This window comes from Eleginops maclovinus, chromosome 20 (genome assembly GCF_036324505.1).
Source record: "Eleginops maclovinus isolate JMC-PN-2008 ecotype Puerto Natales chromosome 20, JC_Emac_rtc_rv5, whole genome shotgun sequence".
NCBI lineage: Eukaryota > Metazoa > Chordata > Actinopteri > Perciformes > Eleginopidae > Eleginops > Eleginops maclovinus.
The window spans coordinates 6,417,023-6,445,017 of record NC_086368.1 but is presented as its reverse complement, the minus strand read 5'-3'; the positions used below and the strand labels follow the sequence as shown (position 1 = coordinate 6,445,017).

Sequence of the window (27,995 nt, the reverse complement as noted above, 5' to 3'; positions counted from 1 at the left end):
AAGAATGACAAAACGATGCAAAGACAAACATTTTATTTGATGAATGTATCTATTTCCTACATAGGGTACTTTAAAACAGTACATTACTTTCAAACGTAGAAAGAATAGTAAAACAACGACTCCTTTTATAAAATTGAAGCAAAACAGACATTTCCAGGGTTAAAATAAAAATAAGAATACTATTTACAAGTAGGAAATGCTGAATCATCTCGTCCAACATGCTCAACCATGTCGTCACCCAAACATTTGAGCAGGAAAATAAAAACTGTTTATAAAACTTTAAACACATGGTGGTTTAAACCATGAGAAAGGAGAAACACAACTTGGATAAAAGTGTATGGAAGCTCATTTGCAAAGAATTATTCAAATAAAACTCTCAAATGAAGTAACAACAACAACTTAGTCACAATAATGAGATATGCAAAAGTGATTAAGACAAATGTTAGGTTAAGATTATGACTACCTTGTTCCACAACTTAAACGGTATCTCATATTTATGACTTAGTAACCAGAAAACGTGATATTATTTCCTAATTTTATTTTACAACATTTCATGAATTTGTCTTTCTTCTGGCATGAATGGGCTTCCATATCTGCATCTTCAAAGTGGTTTAGTAATAAGGATTTTTACAACAAAAGTAACCCTTTCCATAATGCCCTCCTCATCGCTGCTTCCTGCAATAATGCTAGATAAGAATTAAAACAGAAATACATGAATATAAATGTAACACTAATATTCAAAACTTTAAAATATGTATCCACAAGCTTATCAATGTAACCACAGTTTTCAATATGTTAGCCACCAGCTGAATGAGTCTGAATTGCATGTTCTGAACTTGTTAATTAGAAAGCAGAGAAAAACTAAGAATATCACAACTTGTCCACCATATTATATAACATTAGCGGGTTTTAGTACATTTCTGACAGTTTCTTTAACAGTTATCTTACAGTTTATTGATTTGAGATTAGGCAGCTGTTATGTGCGTATTTGCTGCTTTGGTTATGAGCTATTGTCAACAAATATAAACGTTAAACTCATCAGGACAATCATATTTGTTAAAACCCAAAGAATAATAATGAAAAAGGCACCACAAATGAATAAATGGCAGCTTATCAAAACATATTAAAGGTCTACATAGCTGAATATGTGGCTTTCCCCATATAATTCAGTTCTTATTGAGTCCTAAATGAATATATATATGGTATAATATCCTCTGAGTTGCAGATTTTTTTTACAAAATCATTGTGGGTAATCACAGAACCTCAGAAGATTCTTTCATCCTGTTAGTTGTTGTTTTCTGGAAGCTTCAGAACATGTAGCTTTGTATTTTTCCACGTTCCTGCATCAGAAAGTGCTTGAACATCAATTCATACTTGAGCCAGCTGTCAATCAATCGTAGTGCTGAGGCAGTCTTTGGATTGATTTGGTCGACTTTGCCAACACCTGTAGATCCAGTACTTCAAAAGTCAAACAAGGTAACTTAGTAACCGAGGCACTAGTGCTGTACACACTGTGGCTGGTGTTACCATTCTTACCACAGTCACCAGGCATTCAGTGGTTGTGCCTCATTTCTACTGCATGCTTCAACATCAACAATCTCACTTTTGGTACCAAGTCTTTTTTTGCATTTTGTTTTCAGTGCTGATAGCACCCTCTCAGTACAGGCAGGATTCTCAGCTGTTCCCCACACTAACTTAAACTGATGTGACATCATTTTCTATGCAATATTCGGTGAATTAATAGCAAACAAAAAAGGTGTGTCAAGTGTATGCTGTGCTGTGCTGTAGTAGTTTTGCAGACTGATGTTTCTAAGTTAAATTCTGGGTAGAGCGACTGTGTGGGAGAGAAACTCCCTCTGGAGGGAATTTTGGAATCTCAGCCTTAGCAGACCATTTACATGCACAAAAACCTATAGAACACACTAGAGGAAAGGGAAAAAAAGCAATAGGGCCTCTTTTAGTCCATCTCATAGCATCGGCACATGGCTGACATTGGCTCACTTAGTACCAAGTTGGTATCATGAAGATTACAAAGTAAAATAATGTCTGAAAATGGAAAACGATTGGGAAAAAAAAGAAGCTCAGGTGAGACATCGTGGCATATCATGCAGTGGAAATTACACAATCGTAAACAAGTTCCAAGGTCTTAGTGGTTACCATAGTTACCAGGGAGGATAGTCATATAACTTAGTGGTTGACGTAGTTATCATTATTCTGAACACGCAGCGCTTACCATAGTTACCAAGGCCGTTTTAAATGCAATAACTTCCATAGACAAGGTTTGCCATGCAGTGGGTACCATAGTTACTACGGAGCAGTATCTTCCACAGGTGAACCACTGCAGTGCATTGAGTTAATTCCAGTATAATCTCCATTACTTTTAAGAGAGGATTCTGGTACGAGGCCGATTAGTTTTAGGGTCTGTTATGACATCATTGGGCTGGTCCCCTACAATGAGGCCACAGGTGCAAGTCCGTCGACGCGCTCCAGGTGGTGATGGTGGTGCAGCTCCGCTTTACAAACTGTGGCAGCGCTGCAACGGAGCGACGTCACAGCAGGCGGCTCCTCATCACCTGAAAAACACAGGGCCAGGAATGAGTATCTTCAGTCCCAGGGGTAAATGAGAGCAGAATTTGTCCCATGGGATGCTATCTTCGGTTTGTTACTGAAATGGGCCATATTCTGCTCCTTTTCAGGTTCATATTTGTATTTTATGTCTCTACTGTGACATGTCTCAATGCTTTAATGTTCAGAAAGCGCTTTAGTTTTCTCAAACTGCCTGTGCTGCAGCACCTCTTTTCACCCTCAGTCTGAAACGCTGTTGTTATTAGTCAACCACTTAGAAATGTCCCGCCCCTTAGCCTATCATGTACAATAGGTTGGAGTGCTAGCCAATACAATCACTGATGTTACATCGTGATGTCATTATGTTACAAAGGAGTCCAATAGAGGCGTTTCAGGCCGAAGGAGTGCGTGGGAGAGAAACTCCCTCTGGAGGGAACACAGGGATTTTAGCCTTTGCAGACCATTTACATGTACTAAAATCTATAGCACACAATACAGGAAAAGGACGACCCTAAAAACATAATAGGGCCTCTTTAAGGAACATAGGAATATGACACACTGAAAAACGGACACATTGGTGATTGAAATGATAATATTCTTTTCAGCAGTAAATCTCACAGATTTTATACTATCTTCTTCAAAGTCCATGTGACAACGTGGCACTTTAAATACTGATCATACATTAGTCGCATGTTATCCTTATGTAAGTGACCCTGAACTAGTTAGATAAGTTACATAAGATTTAGCATGCTTCAGCAGAACAACAACTTTCTGCAGACAATGGTACAAAGGTTGTTCTCTATCATCTTCCAACACATATGTTTAGCTCTACAATGGTGAATAAAATCATAATAACATTTTTAAAAGTTGTAGTGTCTGCCTTACCCAGCCCTGAAGAAGACGATTCGCTGTCTGCCAGAGAAGACGAGTCAGCCTGGTCATGTGACAGGCCGTCCATCAGGGGAATGGAAAGTTCTGAAGAAGGGACGGACGAATCATAGATGCCCGAATCACGAGGTGGCGGGACCTCTGGAGGTGAGTGGCGGCCTTCTTCTGCCTCAGTTAGGACAGGACGCACCACGTCCTGCAGGATGGAGGGAGCGGAGGAGGAGGAGGAAGATTGCTCAGGTGAGAGTCCAGATATGCCAGAAGTTGACCTGAAGGAAAAGAAAAGCAAAAGCAGTCAGACTGAGGAGGGGTCTAATACTATGCGCAATTCTCATTGGTCAAATTGTAACAAATACCATCCACAACATTCCCGCACTTACATTGCCACTTTTTATTAACAGTGATGTTGTGTAGTGGTCGTAAAAGTGCAGTGTAGGTTTTAGTTGTTTCATGAACGAACATTTGAGCCCATTAGACCAAAGTAAAGTTCATGTTTAATTTGCCGTCACAAAAAAAACTCTGTGGTGTAACATCTTAATCTACCTTGAAGTGCTTCCAAGCATGGACAGGGAGCAGTGTGGCAGTCCAGGACTGGGAATAGGGCTTGGGCAAGGGTGCAGGCCGGAAGTGGAGCCAGGGGCCAGCAGAAGCATGTTCCTCCCCGGTGCCCCCTCTCCATCCTCTAGGGAAGGCGTATTAACAACAACCTCGTTCAGCACCAGGCCAGAGTCACACCTCCCCTCTGACTGAGAGGAGCAGGAGGAGCAGGAAGGCTTTGGAGGAGGGTTAGGGTCCGGGACTGGAGTGTGTTTGGAGGAAGAGGAGGCTGAGGGACTTCCTGAAGGAGCCAGCTGCTTCTCAAACCAGTCCGGGTTCTGGCTGATGTGCTGGTGCATGTTGCAGATGGAGACGTACAGCGAGCGCCCCGACCGGCTCCTGAAGTAGTTCCTCCGGGAGACGTTGTGAGGCTGAGACTCTCGGTCAGACAAACTGGACTGACTGGAGTGGAGCCGGCTGAAGAGCTGAGGCAGCTGGTCCATCAGCTTAAACCTGAACGCAGGAAATAAAATGGCGATGATTATTTTGAGCTCAGATATACAACAGCCCAGGCCGACCATTCCTGGATTCCTTATAATAATATCTAAACTACAGGAATTATAACTGAATTTATGTCACTGACCAAAACTGTAGAAAAATCTTTCATCAGAGCAGTTTCATTTGTTTCTTTTTGTTTTGCTTCTTTTTAGTTTTTATTCCTCACTATATATTTAATATTATATAAAACTAATATTATATATTATTTGAATTGTTATGTCAAGCTCAAATATACCTATCATGGCTCAGTTAATATATTCCAAAATGTAATAAATATGTGTAAATAATTAAATACATTTTTGAGCATGTGCGTTTCTTAATTTCTTTAATTTTCATTCTTTATGCTATTTGCTGCTATTTTATAAAACATTTTCCAATCTTGGGGGTCAGTGTGCGTGGGATTGTGGCAGACTGTATAACAAAGCAGCATCGAAACACATTTATTTTTAAACAAAATAAAGAATGTTTTTTGTCCGACTTTATACCCATATCTCTTTTTCTAATTTATTTATTTTTCACATTTTTTACTGCAACTTTCTCAGTTTCCATTACCCTTTATTTACTTAATACAAATGTGTTTTCTCTATGGCTGCAACTAATGATCAACACATCTTTGTTTGTTATTATTAATATTTTCTAGATAAATTGGAAGCTGTAAAAATTGGCCACGTGTACATAGTAGGATCTGCTGTTTCTGCTATTTTGTCCACATAGTTGTGTACCTTGGGGCCAGGCTCAGCATGGTGGGGATGTCGTTTTCCGTGGAGTAGTCGAAATAAACTGCCATGTAGCGCTGCAGCTCCTGAGATCCACCCCCTTCACTTTGATTCGCCAATCGCAGCTTCTCAGCAATCATGGCCACGGCTACAATGAACAGGTCACTCCCTGATCCACCAATAGGGGAGCAGCTGCTGCTGCTGCTGTTACTGCGGCGACTGACTGGTGTCTTCCCTCTGCGGCTCTTCTTCTCCACGTAGTATCTGCAGGAAGGAAATAGAGCAGCAATTTACTATTATTTTCTTTATTGATCAATCTGAAAATCTAGTTTAAATCGATGAATCGTTTGGTTTATAAAATGTCAGAAACAAGCGAAACATTTTTTTCACATCCTAAAGTCCTAGGTGATGTCCGTGCATGTCCATAGTCATAATAACTCTTTAATATTTAACAGGAAAAAAAGCAGGAAATCTCTGTATTTGAGAGGCTGATAACAGCATTTCTTTGACAATTTTGAATTAAAAAAAAATAATCGTCTTAAACCAAAATGTATTAATTTTGTAACAAAAACAAAAAAGTATTTTGTTGATGAACTGAGATTACAGTTGTTTTTCTTATTGTTATTTTTGACTCATATACCTCCAATTATACTTTAATCTGTAATTATTTCTGTCCTTGTTTAGCTGAATCAACCACATTTTCCAGCCGGGGATCAATACAGCTGTATCTCAATCTTAAAAGTGTTTTAGCGGCCCCTAGTGGACATTATAGGAACTGCAACTGCACTGCACTCCAGATGAAATCTTCAAAAGTGCTGTTAATATAACAGCACTTTAATAAAAATAATTTACTAATAATAATGATATTAATAATAATAGTAATGTATCTGTTATTATTCAATTAAATAATAACAGTAGTGCAGACAAGAAGGGGAAAAGTACCGTAGGCCTTTGGAGCAGATGGTGATGATGAAGTTTGCTTCGTCCAGCTGTCTGCTGAGCCACGACATCTGACCTTCTTTGCACATCTCCAGGTGCTCCCACAAGTCCAACACAACCTAAACAACAGAAACGAGCATGTTAAAGCATGTTAAATTACAAGTGCTGTAGCAACTTTAGGAAAAAAGTTAAAACTGGGTTAGCAGCTGGGGTTGGGCTTGAAATAAGTATTACTGAGATCCAAAATACTTACTATATCTTCCACAAAATGTTGATTAGAATAATCACAGTTAACAAAAAAAGGTAGGTAATGAAAAGATTCAGCAACCCACTCACCCTCTCTTCCACCCCGCACACAGGATAACAGTTAATTATAACATGTATGAGTCAGTCACTGTGACAAATGCCAATACCCAAGTATAAACCATTACATGCATTATTCATTTTACAGCATATTTCCTCTTTTAAGACTTGATTTCATGGCTTTTACAAATACAATCATAAGACTTATTAAAGATATGTGAAAACGTACAGCTACTTTAAGTTTGAGAGTAGGTGACACCAAGCCCATAGTATTGGAAATATGTTTATGAATAAGGTCTTATTTGGAAAAAGCGCATGTATTATACTTTAGCTATTAGTCACAAGATGCAATATTTTACAGCTAAGGTGCATTGTTAGGCACACCTGCACTATTATTCTTGATCAGAATAATAAAATCAATTTGACCAGAAGACTCAAATGTCCAATTGATATTCACATTTTATTTTATTCAACATTTCCTCCTCTCTCCGGTTTTGTTGCCGTCTCACCTCACAGCTGCAGAAGTCCTGCAGGAAGTAGGCGAAGCTCTGGATGACGGCGATGTGTTTGGGGCAGTCTCTATTGGAGTAACAGATGAAGACTTTGGGGCGGGGCCACGGCTTCTCCGGGTTCAATGCTGCACTCTGATTGGACGACTCGCTGCTCTCCTCGTCCAGCTGGCTATAGATGTTTTCTGAGAAGATATGAGACAAATAGACAATAAGGGTTAACGCATGAGAAGAATGTTACATAGAGCTCATTCTCAAATAATGGAGCATCTTTTTATGCACCAACAGTTTTTGTCCAACCAGTGTTGGAGTATTTAGGTCCTTCACTTAAGTAGAAGTACTAATTGCACAATAGAGTGCCGCAGGAACGAGTCCTAAAACCCGGAAGTAAGTTAGCATTTTACAACTTCCGGTTCCCTCGTCTCAAGAGTGAATTCGATTTCTCCGTAGGATTTTGGAAAATAGCTCGAAATAAGGTCTGTGGTTGACCTAAATTTAGGAGATGGATCACTTTTCGTTCTACGACATTAAAAACATCAGCAGTGACCCCAGTCAGCCAGTCCGCCATTCGTACCTAGTTAAAAAAGTAGAAAACTAGATGGATGCTCAGTGGGTATTTCATTATTTTTTCAGAGATAGGAAAATGTATCAATGACAATATTTTCCTCTAAAATGTAGAGGAGTAGAACAAGCATATGCTTTTAATGGAAATGCTAAAGTAAAAAACCAGTACCACAAATCTGTACTTGGAAAAATACTTTGTCACATACCAACACTGCTCAGGATTACTCAACCACTTCATTAACCAGTGGATGTTGAAGTCTTACTGCACCCTGCACAGAGTTACTGAGACTAAAAGAGGCTGTAAATTAAACACACAGTTTGGAGATGTATGGATAGTGACCTGAAATAAGCAATACAACCAACGCTCTCACCTTGCTGTTTCTTGCGACACATGACAGTGAAGAGAGTGGCGAAGGCAGACATGATGACCAGAGGCACGGTGATGGCCATGGCACGGATAGGCCCCGCCCAAGGGGAGTGAACTGGAGTTAAAACAAACACACCCAGCATGAGACAAGAACCTGGTTATTCAACATTATAAAGTAGTGCGAGCAGAGAGGAGTCGTCAGTGAAGTTGATTTGTAATGTGAAAAAAATAAAGGGTGCTTTTTGAACATGTTCCAGTAGAAACACAAACTACAAGTACAAGCCTGAAAATATACCTGATATGTCCCCTCTATTATCAGATAAAACTTGATTTATACAGAAAGAACGGTGTGCAGCAGTGTGTGTATGTGTGTGTGTGTGTGTGTGTGTGTGTGTGTGTGTGTGTGTGTGTGTGTGTGTGTGTGTGTGTGTGTGTGCGTGTCTCACCCTGGCTGACGTGGTACTGAGTCTGCCTCTTGGTGGTATTACTGTCATCTCTCAGCTGACACAGAGAAGAAAGGAAGAGAAGGAGAGGAAAAAAACGTTGTTCATAAAATGATTGGACAAATTGATGTCTTTAAATCACGTGTTTTGCATTTAAGTCCACGTGCTGTTTCTGGTGTGTAAATGAAGCTCAGCCCTGCACTGCAATTATGTACCTCTATAATGTAAGTCCCTGGAGTGACGTTCTGGAGGATGCATGTAGTTCTGTACTGGTTCATGTCCTAAGAGAAACAGAAAAACGATTAAAACAGAAATGTAGCTTTTCATGCAGGCAGAACTAGTCTTATCATAGGTAAGACTTTTATATTGTATGCTATATTTAGAATATTTTCACCACTTTTTGGGCAGAGAACTGAAGCTGTTATCTATGCTCTGTTCAAGGCCTCGGTTAACAAAACCAGTAACGGTACCTTAGGACCATCGAAGGTGCCAGTCTACTGCTGCATCGATCGGTTATTTTGTTGGTGGTATCATGTGACTTTGGTGAATCAAAACCAACACAATGAGGCAAACACACTAACCAGAGGGGGGCAGCGGTAGACCAGCACCCTCCCGGATTGTGTGAGGTAGAATGACTGTTTTTGTCTATGGAGTGTGGTGGCTTTCAGAGAGCTCTCCAATAACAACCCTGTACTCACCGGTTTGCAGCGCTGCTGTCTGAAGGGTCCCTCCTGCCGCAGTTTGTAGTACAGGAAGTAGAAGTGGAACCCGAAGGAGCTCGGCGCCTGGTCGAACGCAACGTGGAGGTTGGACCCCAGCTGTGACACGTTCAGGGTCTTTGGCTTCCAGTCTACACAGACAGAACATAACTTAACCTCCTCTCTCTCGGACATTCAACCAACACTCACAAACTTTTCAATAATCGATTCAAAGTTAAATTAATTGTGGCTGAACGGTGGAAAATGTTCAGCCACAGAAAATTACATTTCCTGATTATTCCGTTTTTTATTATTATAATCTTTTGGTTTTGGACTGATGAAACAAGATGATTAGAAAGATCTCATCATGGACTTTTAGAAACCGGCATTCTATAGACTAAACAATTAGCTGAAAAAATGATCTGCTGTTGAGTTGGAAATGTACTGTTTGCTCTTTAGCAGTCCTTATATATTAATTACACGTGCCAGATACCAAAGTTCCTTATTTATTTTGACTTGTTTAATAGGTAATTTGATCATAATATAGTAACATATATATACTCATTACCTACCTGCTCCTGGTTTACTTTCTCCATATAAACTGTTGTCTTAATGAACATTTCCAAAAGTACTTAACACCTACTTAACTAATTGTTAGTTTTGATGTGGGTAAAGTGATTTTTTCTTCACAGAGGTGGCACAGATGACCCTCTCTTTTCTGGTAAGCTTTAAATGTGAAACACCTGAGCCAGAAATCAATCTATACAACTTGAGATCTGAAAACAACAGTTCCCTTATGGTTTTCATGGCTCCATGCGATAACCAGTTTGCAGAAATGTTTTGTGTCTACATCAAACCGTGCACTAACTCTATCTCCACTCTGTGTACATGTGGCTTTACTTATGACGACGAAACTGAGGAACTTACATGGTTTGCAAACCAGGTTGTCTGATCCCAGGAGGACTTCACACGCTGTAAAATAAACACACGTGCAGAAATGATTACACACTTGTCTGTTTATGTTCTCATAATGCAGCCTCTTCCTCACATATGTTGAAGGAATAGTATTGACATCTTGGGCAAACATGTTTGTCAGTCTTCCTCAGATGAATACTAGTTTGTATCTCTGCTCCTTTTCAGAGAGAAGTCCAGGATGTGTAAATGCTTATACATTTCTTGGCGTACCATAATCGAAGGTTTGCGATAAATTAGCTTAAATTAGCATAAAGTGTAAAACAAATCAACCAACTCTAAAGCTGTCGACATGTTCCGTCTTGTAAGACTATTTTTTTTCAACATTTCTGCATAATACCACCTCTTTTAAATTCAAACAATTAGACAATTTTCATTTTCACAGTAATTTGTAATATTCTTATTGTATGCCATTTCTTTTAGATATACACTTTTAATTTGTTTGTGAAATACTTTATTTCATGTGTTTATGAAAATAAGGTTTATTGAATTTCTTCAAACCCACAGTAATCACTGTCTTTGTTACTAGCTTTTTATATCAATTTGATCATGTGTTTTGACCAAGATAATTTAATTCTTATCTAGCTCTTGTGTTGTGTGGGACAGCAGGAGACAACAAATATGAAAATAGGCTTTTTTTAATATATATATATAAAATAATTCTGACTTTAATTCGTTATCCCGGATCTCAAAATATTTTTTGGCCCTAATCTTCCTCCCTATGATCCAATAGTTTTCCATCACTACTATGAAAACTTGAAATAAGCACTCACAGTTGGTCCTGAGGAAGGATGGAGGGAAGAAGCTCTCGTTCATCAGCGTGGGGAAAGGAACAACACGAACCATGTAATCGGTGTCAAAGGTCAAACCGCTGAACGTCTGACTGCTCAGCCTCTGCATAGATAAAACAACGATAAATAATTTAAAGAGTCTGGTAACAACAGAAAAATAGAGAGAGTACAGAGGAACATAAAGAGCAGGAAAGTAAACAGTCTCTTGACATTCAGAGGAAATTGAGGAAGCACCAAAAATATATCAGTAAGTAAAGTGACTCAGAGAGAGACGGTCATTGATTGTATCTGCTGCAATCATTGTATTAAGTGATTACTATTTAAATGCATTTAAATAGTAATCACTTATGTAAAAAAGTGAAATATAGGCCCCGGCCATGGCGCGACTGGCTGGGGCACCTGCACCGTACGCCGGCGACCCGGGTTCGATTCCCGACCCGTGGTCCTTCCCGGATCACACCCCGACTCTCTCTCCCACTTTCCTGTCACTCTCCACTATTAAAGGCAACAGATTAAAGGCAAAAAGCCCCCAAAAAATATCTTTAAATAAATAAATAAAGTGAAATATAATTGTTTTAAAATCTAATATAATCTAATCTAATATAAAGTCTCATTCATATTAAAATATTTTCAAAATGTTCAATGGGGTAAATTATTACAATCAGCATTCTTAATTCATACCAGGGGGAATTGGATTACGTAACAGCTGCTACATTTAAGAATAAAATAAAAAAAACATATATAAAAAAAGTAAGTTAAAGTCAAAGTGTGCAATACAATATACAATAGTAAATGTGTCAAAATATGAATATGTGTAATATATAATAGAATATTAATATTGATATCGGCATTAATGTGTAAAAAGATTATTGCTCAACATGTAGTGTTGAATAAAGTTTTTTGAAACAGATTTGCAGATGATGTTTTGAGTTACCGTGTTCTTGTAGGAGCAGTTGAGCTGTCGGGGGTCTTTGAGCAGGAGGTGCTGACACTGCTTCCCCTCGGGGTTCTTGTCCTCCAGGTAAACTCTGAAGCCTTTAATGTGCTCGATCCCTGAAGGAGATACAAATAGCAAGTTCAAGGATACACATCCATCCTCTTATCTTTCCTCCTCTCCTCATTAACTCATTCTGCTGTCCGTCTATCTTTCAGTTTTCTTCCCTTTTTTCCCCTCATCTGCTTCCTACACTATATCTTCTCTCCATGTTTCATTAATTTCCTTGTTTCCTCTCATCTCCACCTGTCTGATGCTGGTTTTCTTTTCTCTTCCTCTCCTCCCTACATGTCCTTTCCTTTTATCTCCACATGTTTGTCTTTATTCCCCTTGTTTCCTATCCCCTACTCCTCTTTTCCCCTCTCCTTACCATGTTTCCCTTCCTCCTTTACTTATTTCCTTTCCTTTTCTCTTCTCCTTTCCCCCTTCCCTGAAATCTTTGTTTCCTCTCCTTTTAATTTTTTATTTTCTTCTCCTTTCTTGGATCCCCCTCTCCCATACTTTCTTTACTGTTCTCCCTACATTGCATGCCCTTCTTCTCCCCTTGCTTTCTTTCCTTTCATCTCCTCCTCTCCTCTCCAGATTTCCTTTATTCTATTTCCTCTTCCCTTTTTTTCCTTTCCCCAACTGGTTGTCGTTCTTGTCCTCATATCCCTTTTCCTTTTTCTATTATTTTTCACAATCTTCTCCTCTCTTTGTTGTCTTTCCTCTCTCCATCTGTACTCGCTTTCACCCTCTTTGTTTGTTTCTCCTATCCTTAACTTTTGGTTGCCTCCCTCTTTTTTCTTTGTATCTCCCCATGTCTTCTCCTCTAACCTTTCTCTCCTCTAAACTCCTTGTTTCCTCTTCTTGTTTTCTTCCTCCACCCATCTCTCCACCTCCTCGTTCCTCTCCTCCTCCTCATCCTCCTCCTCCCCCTCTCTTTGAAAACATGTCTATCTAGTAATTACACCTTTACATATACACATGTTTTTCCTATTAGCTCTATGTGGAGAGCCATCGAGTAGGAGAAGAACCATCGAGTAGAAGAAGAACCATCAAGTAGAAGAAGAAGAAGAAGAAGAAGAAGAAGAAGAAGAAGAAGAAGAAGAAGAAGAAGAAGAAGAAGAAGAAGAAGAAGAAGAAAAGAAGAAGAAGAAGAAGAAGAAGAAGAAGAAGAAGAAGAAGAAGAAGAAGAAGAAGAAGAAGAAGAAGAAGAAGAAAAACAGGTTTTTCTGTCCTGAGGCGGATTCCTGAACACCTCCGTCTCTTTGCTGTAGATGTGAGGACAGACTGCTGCAGAGGCGAAGAATTTGCATATTAACATCAGCTGCAGCGAGGCAGGCTTGTTGTAGCTTTTGTTAATGTATTGCTTCCCTTCAGTATAAGATAAGATTTTGTTGCAGCAGCATAAAACAAAACAAGGCGATGCATCATGTATCATTTCAGGTTGTGTCTACATATGTTTCAACTTCTTACTAAAGATCTTCTTTAATTACCATACTAGACGACCCAACGCTATCTACAGGGCTAGATCAAGACATTTACATTTCATTATTTGATGGATGTTTGCTTGTTATAAAATGCACAATAAATGTGTTTGAAACAAATAAAAGAAAAATGAACACATTTTCTTGCTTAACACAATTGTTTCTCTGTTTGATCTGTCTGCTTAAGCTGTCATGGGTTTGGTTTGTTTTTTTCTGTATTACTTGTCTTCATTTACATAATACCAAAACAGGCCCTATTTCTCATTTTCAGGTTCATTTTTGTATTTGTGCCTCTACTGTGACATGTTTACAAGCTTTAATGCAGGGATGCAAACTCATCAGGTATTAAAAAGGACAATGATCCGAACCCCCCCCATATATTGTGAAATGGACCAATCTGCAGAATGAGTACTTTTACTGTTGGTACTTTAAGTTTACTTTGGTCCCAATACTTTTGTACTTTTACTTGGGTAACATTTTGATTTCAGGAATTTTACTGTATTCCTACACTCTGGTACATCTACTTTTACTCAAGTACAAGATCTGCGTACAACTCCCACTTCTGTTTATAGCCTAAACATAGGATTTAAAACATTTCAATATTGATATGTGATGGTGTGTTACGTTATGCCCATGAAAAAAATCTATTTTGTAAATGAAGCCTAAAGCTAACGTTAGGAGCTAGTGATAAGGTATGCTAGTTAGCTAGCTAAAGGATGTATTAAATAATATTGCGAATAAGTAACTGTTGTCAGGTCCAGTTTTCACTTCATGTGTAAACATATTTATTCCAGCTGCAAGTAAGGAAACATTCAGGCACTTTGCATGAAATCCAAACGTTGTTTTTTAACTCTGCACTTTGCACGAGGAAAGAAGTTGAGCACGTTTCTGTAAGAATATTTGACAGATTTTCCCCTCTTTAGATGAATGATTCTGGCTGCTGCTCACATGCGACTGTGACATGGAACATTTCTGTCTCTCTGGGGGAAAACAAGGGGCCGTATTGTCACAGAGAGAGGGTCACCTTACAGTATGCGTGCACACACACACACAAACACACACACACACACACACACACACACACACACACACACACACACACACACACACACACACACACACACACACACACACACACACACACACACACACACACACACACACACATTCCTTCACGGTCAAATCAAGGTATTGTAGTGTGAGATGTGATCCTCTCTCTTAGTCCCCGAGCCTGATCAAAGGGACACACACACATGCACACACATACAGCGCTGGGTAATCTTGATTTAAGCACTTTGAAGGTTTTTCTTTCCTGCTCTTCCACGAGGGGTTTAGAAATAAAGGATTCATGTGAAAATTCTTGTTTTTTTCTTCTAACCACAACTTCCCAAAAACTGTTCTCTACTGATGAACAGTAATCCGATATAGAAAGTCAAAGTTGTGTCAAGCTAGATATCAGCTTTATTGTTCTTTATTTTTCAGTATTACTTGAAATTGTTTTTATTCAAGTTGTTGCAATCAGTTGATATCACCTTTGCAAATATAAAACCTACATAATCTTATACACACTGTACTCTGCTTGCATGCTTAATGTGCCACCCTGTTTATTAGCGCACAGTGTAATGGAGTACATGCTGAAATGAGCAGCCCTATGTACGGAGTCCAGATGAGTCTCTAAGTCAAGTTGTGAGTGTTATGTGCTGTGGTTTGTGTGCCTCTCTCTCTCTCTCTCTCTCTCTCTGTCTTTATAGAGAGTTGTTGTCACTTGGCCTTTTGAAGTTGTTTAGAAAACATTTGATTAAAAAGGACCTATTAGGCTCTTTTCAGGTTCATATAAGTGTCTTCATTTGACATGTCTCCATGCTTTAAAATTCAAAAGCTCTTTATTTTTCTCATACTGCCTGTGCTGCACCACCTCTTTTCACCCTCTGTCTGAAACCAGAGCCCAGTCTGCTCTGATTGGTTAGCTGGCCGGCTCTGTTGTGATTGGTCAACCACTTTTGAGATGTCCTGCGTCCTAGCCTATCATGTGCAATGTGTTGGAGTGCTAGCCAATAGAAGCACGAGTGAAACATTGTGATGTCATCATGTTTTTTGGAGAAGAAGGAAAGTTGGAGAAGCATGTAACACACAAACAAGTAATCAGACAGACATTCAGACAGACGGACGGACGGACGGACGGACAGACAGACAGACAGGTACCTAGTGGACTTGCAGACCAGTGGACAATGACAGCAGCCTGATCCTCGCAGGCCAGATGGCTGAAGGAAACGTTGGCCACCTCGTGGATAACATGTTTCCCCAACGGGTAGTTTATTGAACAATCTGTAGGAACAGAGACAGAAACAAAACAAATAAAATCAACAACAGCACAAACATTTTACGTACTTAAATGATTACACTATCAGCATCGTCCTCTCCTTTTATTATTAGACTTTATTAGATCCCAATTTAGTACAAGTTACTATCATGGTAGGAAAATTTAGCCTAGTTAAGGTGGGGCTGATTCTAGATACGTTTTATATTTCTAGGTAGCTCAATTTGTATTCTATATTAAAAATGCTAATCAGCGATGTGACTACTGTTGCCAATGAAACATAGTGGATTAGAAGTGTGAATTGGCCCCGAGAAATACATAACTTGATAAAATGTACTTTTTAATACCTCACAACTGCGAGTAAACAGAGCGGTAAAACTTCTGTTTGTCCCTGAATGCAGCGTGGAAGAGTTGTTTTGTTTGAGGATTTGAGTGAAGAGATTTCCAGGGTTTCTGCAGGAAATGTCTAATTCATTTTCTAACAAAACGTGTTAACATGACTCCGGTCCCTAACAATGCCTAAGAGGCAGAGGGGGAAGAAGAGGAGGAGGAAGAGGAAGAGCATCCAGCCATGAACTGAGAGGGATCGGAGGAGAAAAGCTGGACTTAGGATGAAGAAAGAAAAGAGGCGTGAGCTCAGACACGACTGACTGCTCCTCTTTCCTCCTGCCAGCCACCTATTGATGGAGAGGATTGAGGTGAGGAAGAGGAGTTTAGTGATGCGACACAAATCACTGCTACTCTTCCTCTCATCCTCCTCAAAGCTGGGTCATGTTCAGGGCTAAAGCAGAAGGTCACAGCTGAGTGCTCCTCTTCCTCCTCCTCCTCCTCCTCCTCCTCCTCCTCCTCCTCCTCCACCTCCACCCCTTCCTCCTCCATCATAAAGCTTATTTATATGATATAAGGAGGGGAAGGTTGCAGCCTCCTCTTCTTCTTTTCCATCTCTTTGTATTCAGAATGTATTTATAAGACAAAGGAGAAGAGCAAGAGGAGGATTGAGGGCCAAAGGAGAAGTGATGGATGAGGAGCAAAGCCTTCGTCTTCACCATCACGCTCCTCTTCCTCCTGCTTTAATTCTAATTCAATGCACAGAGAAATATCCTCTATATCATGACCAAGCAGTTTATACAATCTCTACAGAATGATGAGGAGAAGCTTTTCATCTACAAAGAGTTTTATCTTTAAAGGAGATGAGGAAACAGATGAAAGAAGAGGAACATCGTTAAATTCCTCTTCCTCCCCAAACAACTTGTAAGAAGGAAAAGGAATTTAGAATAGTTGCTCTTCTTCATGTACTTTCATCTACTTTTCAATCTGTCTTAATTTATCATAACTTTTATCAGGTTGGGCACTTTAGCTTAAGGAAGAAATAAGGAAAAAATACAATCTTAAACAGAATCGTATCTTTATGTGATTTCACCACCTCTGTCAGTCACTTCTTGGAGGTCAGAGGTCACCCAGATTAATATTCCCAATGACATCACTGCAAAAAATTGAGAAGAAAACTCCTGTCCATCCTCCAAAAAATGGAGGTTGAGAGGAAAGGGAGCAGTGCGAGTGTCACCCCCTCAACACACACACACACACACACACTCACACACACACACACACACACATTGTCATGCTAACAGACCGCTAACACACCTCAGTGCTTTACTTTGTGGGTTTCCACACTTTTTTTATCTAATCTGGTCTTAAGGACCGGATGCTTGGTCATCTTAAAAGTCACATGACCTTCTGACCCCTGACCTTCACATTACTGACGACCTAATATGTCTTTGGATTAGATTGACTGGGAATAGAGGGAAACAGCTGGCGTGATTATTATAACTTTTTTTCCTTACTTACTAAACTTTCTTTTATGATATTTCTGTTTTCAAGAAGAACAATTATTTACCTTTCCTATGTATAGTTAACTTGCAGTTTGATGAAGTGTTTCCTGCACACACACTTTCCTTCACACACACAGTACTCTGAAAGAGCTTCTCGCTCACGGTCACAGACAAAGGCAGGAGGCAGGGATCGGCTACGGCTCAGGAACTTGACTTTAAGAGAGAAAGGAACAAAAGAGTAGAAGGAGGATGGGGAGGAGGAGGTAAAGGAGGAAGAGAAGGAGGTAAAGGAAGAGGAGGTGGAAGCGCAGATGGTAGGGGGCTTCAGGTTTTCATGCTAACCAATGATGGAATAGGAAAAAAGGCTCTGCTCTATATGTGTGAGGAGAAGAAACTACACATTGATTTGGATGATATCGTAGATCTGAATGTTGATTGGTAAGGTGTTGGCTGACCTGTAATTCAGAAAGTCTCCCTGGACAAAAAGCCAAAGGTTCTTTTCATTACATCTCGGAACAGCAAAAAGTCTGATCTGTGGCCAACACATATTTATGATACTTACATCACATTAAAGTGTAAATGCATCAACAAAAATAAACAGCAGCTCGGTCACAAATTCACACTGCCACCGCTAAGCTAAAGGCAGCTACTGTTCGATGTGATGTCAACTTATTTCACGCGTTTAACCAAAAATTGTAAAAAGTATGGATGAGCAAACCGCAAAACCCTGGTTTAAGGACTATTCCTTCACCACTCCACAGAGGCCGACATAACATTCCCCACTTCATTCATGGAGATACATCTGTTTTATTTGTTATTAGTTTGATACCAAAAGATAAGGTTGCTTTAATAGTGTCAAAATCTAGGACAGAAGGTGGTCAACATTTTTAATGGACTGCAATAAAGTGCTGCAATGGCGACGTGTTCTTGTAGGCCAACCCAGACGTGAGTATCACACTGGCTCCCTCCACAAAAGTCTATTGGATTCTTCTATTGAATTTTAAATTATAATACAGAATGAGCTTGGCAGCAAACAAACATGTTATGTTCAAAGATCAAAAAGAGTTTATGTTATAAATGTATTGTGAAAATAACTCTGAATGAATAACTATGAATGGAAGTCATTGTGTAGATTTAAAGAATTAAAGAGGAACTCACTGTCAGCTCTGAGGGTGACGGCCAACCTGCGACCTCCATCAGCATCAGACTGCACCTGAAAGACAGAGAAACATTATAATGTTAATGTGTACTTACATTATTATCAGTTATAATTCTTTCTCTTTAAACGTTTTTCCTAGGCCTCATGTCAATAACGCAGATTGAAAAGGAATGTTGAGAGAAAAAAAGACATAAAAAAGACATTCCCAAATAACATGCTCTAATCATTTACCCTTAGGCTACTCATTTCATCATTTCTTTTCCCCATTCACACCAAACATCGGAGTGATGTCATACAATAATGCATATTTCTCTGTATTGTTCTACTTTTATTGTAAACATATATGTCTTGTTTTATGAGAAAAGGGACACCAAGTCAAATATAAAAAGCACAAGATGAATTGGATATATATTGGATTTTTGTGGCATATGACAAAACCAATATTAGGGAGGGGGAAAAAAAATATATATAAGCAGATATTCTTATATTAAGAAGAATTACCAAGGTGTTGTCATTAAGAAAAAATTAAAAGCACTACATGGATGCAATTCTAAATACTATGTCAGAAGTAGAAGTCCTCCAAAATATTATACTTAGGGTGAAAGTAGTCATTTAAAGATAACATATATTATAGTCATTGTGGGGATCGGTAACTACATGTACTTAAACTAGTACCTGTTCTTTTGCAGTAAGAAATGGTAGTTCTGGTAATGAAAACAATCTTTAGCTGCAGCCCTCTTTGGAAAGTTGTTTACACTTTAGGTTCCCCTCTCTCTGGGCCAATAGTTGCTCAGTCCGTGGTGACGTGGCCTGGTAACCTGAAGGTTTCCCATCCAAGTCCCAGAAAGACCAAGAACAGTCAAAGTGCACCTGATCAAGCAACGCACCCCCACACTACACTGTATAGAAATAGCTGCACACTGCATCCTAACACTGGCATGGGTCCTCGTCCAAAAAAGAAAAAAACCCAACTTGGGCTCAATAAAACTGATCTAATAATCTAACTGACTGGAGGAACAACAACAACAACATGTGGCTGCTTGTTCGAAATCTTTCTGAAACATTCCCTGGGTTTAGTATTTCTAAAACGGTGTTGTTTAGTCATCTAAAGCTTTATCAGACACAAAGGAGAGCAGAGAGTGACACACGATCAGGAGTGAGATGAGGTGTGAACATTTACTGCTTTTTTCTGGTTCCAAACACAAAGACGTGGAGTCTCATGAGGTATGTTTCTGAAGTTTTACAGCTTTGACCTTGTTTGTATGTTGCCCTGACACACACTCTTTCTCCAACTTGTTACAAAGGTGTCAATCTGTGGTCACACAACAAACAGAAACACACCTGAAACCAATCAGACAGACTCCCCACTGTGTGTGTGTATTTGTGTGTAACAGAAAGTGTGCCATGCTAATTAGCAGTCACTATGCCCCAACAACCCACACACACACACACGTTTGTAATTATATACTTGTGAAGACCCTTCATTGCCAGAATGCATTCCCAGGACCTTCAAACAAGCACTAACATGGACCCTGAAACCAAATTTTAACCATCTACAGCCTTTTGAAGAAGTGGGGATCGGAAAAAAGATAGAAATACATGCACACGCGCACGCATACACATACACACACACACACACACACACACACACACACACACACACACACACACACACTTTTCCATTGACAGAAATTGACTCAGCTCCGGAAGGCATATTACGAGGTCTTAAAGGAGCAAAGGGGCTTTAACTAGAAAGTGACTTTTTTGACGGTAGTAGACATCAAAATTACATTTAGAAGCTAAGTGATTTTCTTACTTTTCATATTAGACTCCTATTTGGTCAATTAATTGTGTTTTTACATATAAATCCCACAACTTAAATATCTCCCATCCAGTTTCTGTAGAAGATACTCACTCAAACACACACACAGGGTCCAATCATGTTTTTATTCATTACATGTGTTGCCTCCCGTGCTGACCTTTGACCTCCAGGGGTTTACATGCTGCTGTGTGCGCAGATGTCCTGCTGGCAGCATGAAATGGGGGCTAATTAAAATCAAGGAAAGGTTTCTGACAGCACAACAAAAAAAAGCGCAATCCCTGATTGGCTGCACTGAGACACTTCCCTGACAACCCCAGACCAAAAAAGGGGGTCTGGTGCGACTTTTTCCTGCAGCATATCTGTGAGGTAAAGACTTGAGACGAGAATCATCTACACAGATCTGAAGGGTTTTAGAAATATTAGGATACTAGGGTGGGATATATCGTCCGAATGATCTATCACGATATCTGTAATTTGGAAAAGATCAAATCTTACTTGTACATTAAACTTAAAAGTACATTAACTCAAGTGCTGCACCTATATTACGTATTTGTACTTTACTTAAGTATTTCCATTTGATGCTACCCTACATTTCTGCTCCACTACACGTTAGAGGTAAATACCAAACAAAATTTGTTACATTGTTCATATACAGTATATTGTATACTAATATGGTATAATGCAGTACTGTATTTCTAATCTGTACGGTATCTATATGTATTTGTAGTATCTACATATGGTTCACATTGACAAACTGCAACATAAAAGTGCTCCTAAAAGTATTTGTTGGTGATAAACACAAGATAATATGATAACCAAAGTAATGTCATACTGGGAAAAGATCCATTCTGCAAAGCAAGTACTTTTACTTTTAATACCTGAAGTAAATTTAGATGATAATAGTACTTTATATCATTCTGAAATGGGTCATTGTACAGATTGAGTACCTTTACTTTTAGTACTTTAAGTACATTTCGACAGTACTTTTTTACTTTCACTTAATACTTTGAAATCACGATAACTTGTAAAAGAGTATTTTAAGAACAAAGTATTTTAAGTTTTAATTAAGTAAATTTTAATCGGATTACTTCTTCCAACACTGAATAAAATATACATGAACACACTATGGTACTTCATTTCAAGTAATCTTATCACATCATCCTGCCATGAATTGACAAAAAAAAATTGAATCTATTATTACATAAATGTTCTTGATTTTTAAAATGTTTCGATGTGGTGCAATTTAGAGAATATTGAGTTAGGAATCGTCTTGAAGTCGTAATTTTTGTATCGTGACAAGCCTCCAGCTGACCCTGCCCAATGCCACGAGCCAATCCTTCATCTTTACAACTGACAATTTTCTCCCTTCCTGTTGCCAGGTGTTTCTGACTGGTAATAATCATTATTACACACACACACACACACACACACACACACACACACACACACACACACACACACACACACACACACACACACACACCAATGCCCTGAGGCCTGAGGCCTGAATAACCTCAGACTCATCAGTAGACAAATACAAAAAGAAAGTCCTAAAAGAAAAAGAAAGAACAGAAAAGATCAATTCATTTCAAGTAACAAAAAAATATTTGAAAAGCAGCTCAGCGTTGTTCACTTTTGAAAACTACTACAAAGAACAGAAGAGGTCTACAAATCTAAAAAACACAGGGAAACTTCAACCCTGAAGAAAGCAGACTTTCCCTGGGGAATCCCCAAACACACACACACACACACACACACACACACACACACACACACACACACACACACACACACACACACACACACACACACACACACACACACACACACACACACACACACACACACACACACACACACACACACACACACACACACTTCCTGCAGTAATCAGAAAGCTAATTGCAGGCTAAGCTAGTTGAACATCAATGGATCAAATTGCTGGAGGGAAGGAAAGAGCGAGGCAGCACAAGGAAACAAGGAAAAAGGAAACCGATACAGCAACAGGAAGATTTGGAGGGGGTCGGGGGAGTGAAGCATTATGGGAGTGGTAATCACAAGCTCAGCAGACAAGGAAGGAAGTGGGGAAGAAAAGATGGAGGGATCTGATTAAACAGGAACTCCTTCAATTACAATTTTCAAGGTTCACATAGCAGACTTCTCCATCCCTCTCGTTTTGTTTTGTGAGAGCAGACCAGTTCCAGATGTGGGACGGAGACCACAGGACAACCTCACAGGCTGACCTTTAATCAACAAATTGCTCAGGAGTTGAGGTACAAACAGCAACAACGGTGCCGTTTGGGGAATCAGAACTAGAGCTGTGTACTGAGCTTTATAAACTGAAGGACTGAAGTTGAACCTAATCACGAAGAGATTCATAATTCTGTTGACTTAAGCTGCAACTACACTTTATCAGGACTTAAGAATGTCACAAGAACAGATACTTTTGTACAAAGTGGATTACAAATGTTTGACGGAACTCGTTTCTGATATTACCAAAAGTAACACAGATCCCGGCGGGGGAATCAGAAACCGTATTTATTTTGAAGACTAACGGCGTCCCGTGGGCAAAGCTGATGAAGGTCTCATCCATGAGAAAGCCCTTGGGCTATGAAACCCAGCCCTGTTTGTATTAATGTCTTCCTGTCTCACACACACAAACATTACCATATGGGCATCATGGCTGCATTACAATAGCAGTGTGTATGTGTGTGTGTGTGTGTGTGTGTGTGTGTGTGCGTGCGTGCGTGCGTGCGTGCGTGCGTGTGTATGTGTGTGTGTATGTGTGTGTGTGCATTTTGGTGGGGGCTGGTTTAATAGCCAGCACCACCAGGTGCATGAGGTCCAGTCAAAGTTATATTGTGATATACATGTTGGAGCTTTGCATTGTTTTTTGTTATTTCGTAGTTAAGAGTGTAATTTATGGCTCTTAAGTATAGAGTAATCTAACAATTATCCAGTGTCATAGTAAATTAGTTGCTGATGCTTTTGTTTTAAAAAGGCAGCTTCGGTCAAAGGGTCTCTTTTGGTATAGTTGATATCGATTTTGGCACCGGATCGGCATATGTTTTTTTTTACCAGGGCAACAGAAGATGTAAAAGTAACAAACCTGAGAGAATAAACTGCACAAAGTAAATTCTTGCCTGGACTTTATCCTGCGAGGGCTGTTTGATTTTGAGGTCTAAGGATGAATAGCCGCTAAAATCTAAGACACTGAAAAGAAAAATGTATATTTTTTTTAACAATGAGTTTCACTATAGCTCATCAGAAATCTACAGGTGACTATGTGGATATTTTAAACAGTGAATGAGCAATACGGATTATATACATAAACATTTAAATGCAAGAGCACAATAGGAACATTACATTTCCCACACAAATTAACATTTTCCTAATAATAAAGAAATACAATTTATCAGGTGAAATGTGAAAAAACCTGTCCTTAACTATATAATGATATCAAAAACGATGCTATGTGAAAGAACCGAATGTTAAAACATCAGTTAACTGATATGATGATAGGAAATGCACACATGTCCATGTTTTTCTTCTTCTAAACAAAAAATAAATAGAATTGCCTGGTGGTTAAATGCTTTGCAGTTAACATGCATTTCTGTGCAGAATATCATCAATTTGTCATTTAAACCATTATGCGTTTGTGTTAAACATAATTAGCGTGTAAGTTCATAAAATATTACCGAAAATGTGTTTCCTGAGGTCACAGACACGTTGACCCATGACCACTAAAATCTATAGATCACCATTTCTTCAAAATGAACAACATTTGAATCTATTCCCTGTGAGATATTACCAATACATTTTTCTAAATCACATTTAATCTCAGCTCTGCAGCTTGAGAACAAAACAAAAAAAAGATTGTGAGAGAAACACTGGAAACAAAAAGTGAGGTGCAACAATTCAAACCCTGAGAAAAAATCTGTGTGCGTGTACGTATGTGTGTTCGGGGGCAGCCAACCAGAGATTTCCCACCACAGGAACAAAACCTGCAGCTTCCACCTCCTGCATGACTGCTCCTCAATGATCCCCCACCCCTGTTCTTCATCACTCCTCCTCTTCCTCGCCCAGGAGGAGCTGCTCCTCTCCTGCTGTGTCAGTTTGTCTTTAAAACTCTCGCTCTTACAGAGACAGGAGCAGGAACAAACTGACTTCCTTGAAAGAACAAAAGAATGCCACAAGCCTTCTACAGAATCACCATACTTTAATTATTCTGGGAGGAATTGGGTACGGTGGCGGTTGCCTCACTTTAGAAAAAATAATAATAAATAGAATAAATAATTGTAGAAAACATAAGTAAAAGTAAGAATGTGAATTGAAAATACCATGCTTAAAAACTCCACAAATCCCCTTATTTTTGCAGCAAACACAATGAAATAAAACATCCGTCACAGAAATGGTACCTGAAACTTATTTTCTGATCTGATTCTTTAACCTTAAACTACTTTAAAGTTTGTTGATCCATGAAAACATATTTCCTTAAGTAAAACATATGAGATGTTTTACTTAAGAGGTGATGCCGTTCTTCACCTCCTGCCTACTTTAGTCACTAGAAAACCAGGGAAAAAAAGCACACGTGTTTCATATTGAACGCCCACCCAGCCGTGAAGATTTGAACGGATCTCTGATGCCAAAAACACACCGAAGCCCCAGAGGATGATGGGATACATGACTTCGAAACGTGCTTTGAGAAGTAGGGAGAATGAAGGAGAGGTTGAATGATTTCACCGTGTCTTCCTCCGCAGAGACACGTGATGTTTTCAGCAGATGTTTAACCAGAGAGACTTTACATCGTCCTAAATCATCCCTCATTCCAGCTCTCTACAGTGAAACCTGATTTATGAAACATTCAGGGACTGTTTCTTACATCAGGTTCTGGGATTTACTGAATTTCCACGCAGCACAAAAATACACCAAATATAGAATGTGCAGGACGAAGAGCAGTGGCGCATCACCTGTGTTAATATCAATACAGCCCTGCATTAAAAAAAACAATAATCCCTGTGTTCCCTCCAGAGGGAGTTTCTCAATTAACTGAACATACAGTCAGTCAAATTGTGCGCTTTGTACTGGATTATATAGTCTTGAAAAAAAGATTAGGAATCGCTTTTAGATTAATGTCAATGTAATGTACTCTAAATATACTCAGGACCCTTTCCAAAGGAAGCTGACATGTAAAACTAGCAGAGTATTTATGGGCCTTCTACTCTCTCACACACACACACACACACCACACACACACACACACACACACACACACACACACACACACACACACACACACACACACACACACACACACACACACACCAACACACACACACTGAGCTCTAATAACCTCACACCTGTAGAATAGCAGGTCCTCACACCCCCATCCTGCAGCCTTTGATGTGTGTGTGTTTCTGAAAGGAGAGGGGAAGCAGGAGCGAGAGGGGGGAGGAGAGAGTGTGTGTGTGTGTGTGTGTGTGTGTGTGTGTGTGTGTGTGTGTGTGTGTGCAGGGGGGGTTGCAGGAAGGAATGTTTCAGCAGAGTAAACAGTGTGAAGCTTCCTGTAGAAAACACTTCAAAGCCAGAAAGAGGAAACCAGGATAATACAGACACGCGCGCGTGCACACACACACACACACACACACACACACACACACACACACACACACACACACACACACACACACACACACACACTTTTCACCAAAGAAACACTAAAATTGTCAAATAACTTTCTAAAAGCTTGGTCTTTTTATCAGTGCTTCACTGTAGACCTAACAACTTAAGTCATTCAATTAATATTATATCAACAACTGCCAACTATTCTGATTTTCAAACAGAAAATAGCATATGTTTTAATGATGGTGGACAGGAAAATGAAAATGTGCATAGGAAATTACAATACATAAATGTATTAACTTAACTTTAAAAAGTTATTGTAACTCACTCTGGATATATGCATCAGTTAAATCAAATGTAATGTAATGTAAATTGCGCGATAAAATATCTTACACTAGCTTAAAACAATGATAACATGTTGGGTCCCAATCAGATTATTGATTGATCAATAAAACTTGAAAGTTATTTGCAGATCATTTATAACTCAAAATGACACAGGGGCAATCACATGAGAGCTCAAGACAAAAGTATGAAAAATTGGAAAAATGTGGTTTGAATGACAGTAAAGATTTATAAACAAATTTTGAGGTATTTTGAGACATGTTGACACCATAAAGTGGTTGTTTTGATGACTCAAATGTGACCCTAAACTTTTTTCACACAGTGCACACATTAGACCCCTGTAATAATGATGGTGCAGGCTAAAAAGTGGTTCATTATTCATGACCAGAAACAAAGCTTCAGGAGCGGAGCAGCAGTGGAGGCGGTGCATCACTTCACAGATTCCTGTTTTCCACATCAAATGTTCTTAACAGTTCACACAAAAGGCAGGAAATCAGCTTTTTACTACCTGGTATTCCCCTCAACCACAATACTCAAATGCAAAGAGGTAGAAGCCCTGTGTTTTATCCTTCTGAAATATCTATAACCCAGCACCAAGTAGAAGCTTGGAAAGAAACGACCATTAGCATATTCTTCAAAGCAGTTTGGTTTAAAGCAGACAGCAAAGGTACACACACACACACACACACACACACACACACACACACACACACACACACACACACACACACACACACACACACAGGTCTTACAATCAACTTTATTGATTTTAAGTAAATTGTAAGTAGGCTAAATCTTTTATGTTATTAGAGTTTTAACCATTTACTCAAATAGTCTGTTCCGAAATCCAATAAAAGTACATAAATATGAGCTTTGGGAGTCACTCTCCTTCTCAAAAACAACTCATACTCTAAAGTGTAGCTACCATAGTCACAAGCTGTCTTTTTGGAATTTAATAGTGTAAACCAGATATACAATGTCGGTTTCTTTGGATTAAAATTCTCTATGGTAGATTTTATGTGTGCCGAATTTAACAGGACATCAGTGATATTCAGAAACAGTTTACAGTTTGTTCTTGTATCGGCAGGTTTACTGCAGAACAGATTATCCTAAAATTGGTGCTTTTTAAAATTGGAGTTTGGTTACGTTCCGTAACAATAGTCCGAACAGGAGCTGCCACAGGTAAAGGTAGCGTGACTGACTCAACCTGTCTTCAAAACACTGCGCATAAAACACAGTTCGAACAAAGCTGTATCTTCAAACTTAAGTTAATGGAAGCTTATTAAGATAGATAAACTGTCTTTACACCTACATAAATGTGTAACAGAAAACCAACGGAAACATCTGCGAAAAGTGAACTTCTTTGGACACTTGAGACGACGCAACAGTAGCAGCTTTAACTAGCTTAAATGCAGATGAACAAACCGGTAATAATACATTTTTAATGTTTACCTTGTAGCTGCATCGCTCCTGGTTTGCTCTCCTGCTGCCAGAGGTCGTAGATCCACAAGAGACATTTAAAAACAAAAATAAACCTGAGAGAGTGTTGAAGAAACTCCGAGGGGCCGCCATTCCTCCCTCAAGTCTG

General features: G+C 39.2%; 1 protein-coding gene across 1 annotated transcript; it reads right to left on the bottom strand.

The window, feature by feature from the left end:
* Positions 1 to 18: 18 nt before the first annotated feature.
* Positions 19 to 27,991, bottom strand: il17rd (interleukin 17 receptor D). Its single transcript, XM_063910692.1, has 16 exons — positions 27,860 to 27,991; positions 18,621 to 18,675; positions 15,516 to 15,638; positions 11,785 to 11,903; positions 10,833 to 10,953; positions 10,015 to 10,059; positions 9,088 to 9,239; positions 8,605 to 8,670; positions 8,393 to 8,447; positions 7,951 to 8,061; positions 7,016 to 7,200; positions 6,207 to 6,322; positions 5,271 to 5,528; positions 3,997 to 4,503; positions 3,451 to 3,722; positions 19 to 2,573 (listed from the first exon to the last, which is right to left on the bottom strand). The coding sequence occupies exons 1-16, from the start codon at positions 27,977 to 27,979 to the stop codon at positions 2,449 to 2,451; spliced, it is 2,430 nt and encodes an 809-aa protein (XP_063766762.1). The 5' UTR covers positions 27,980 to 27,991; the 3' UTR covers positions 19 to 2,448.
* Positions 27,992 to 27,995: the final 4 nt, after the last annotated feature.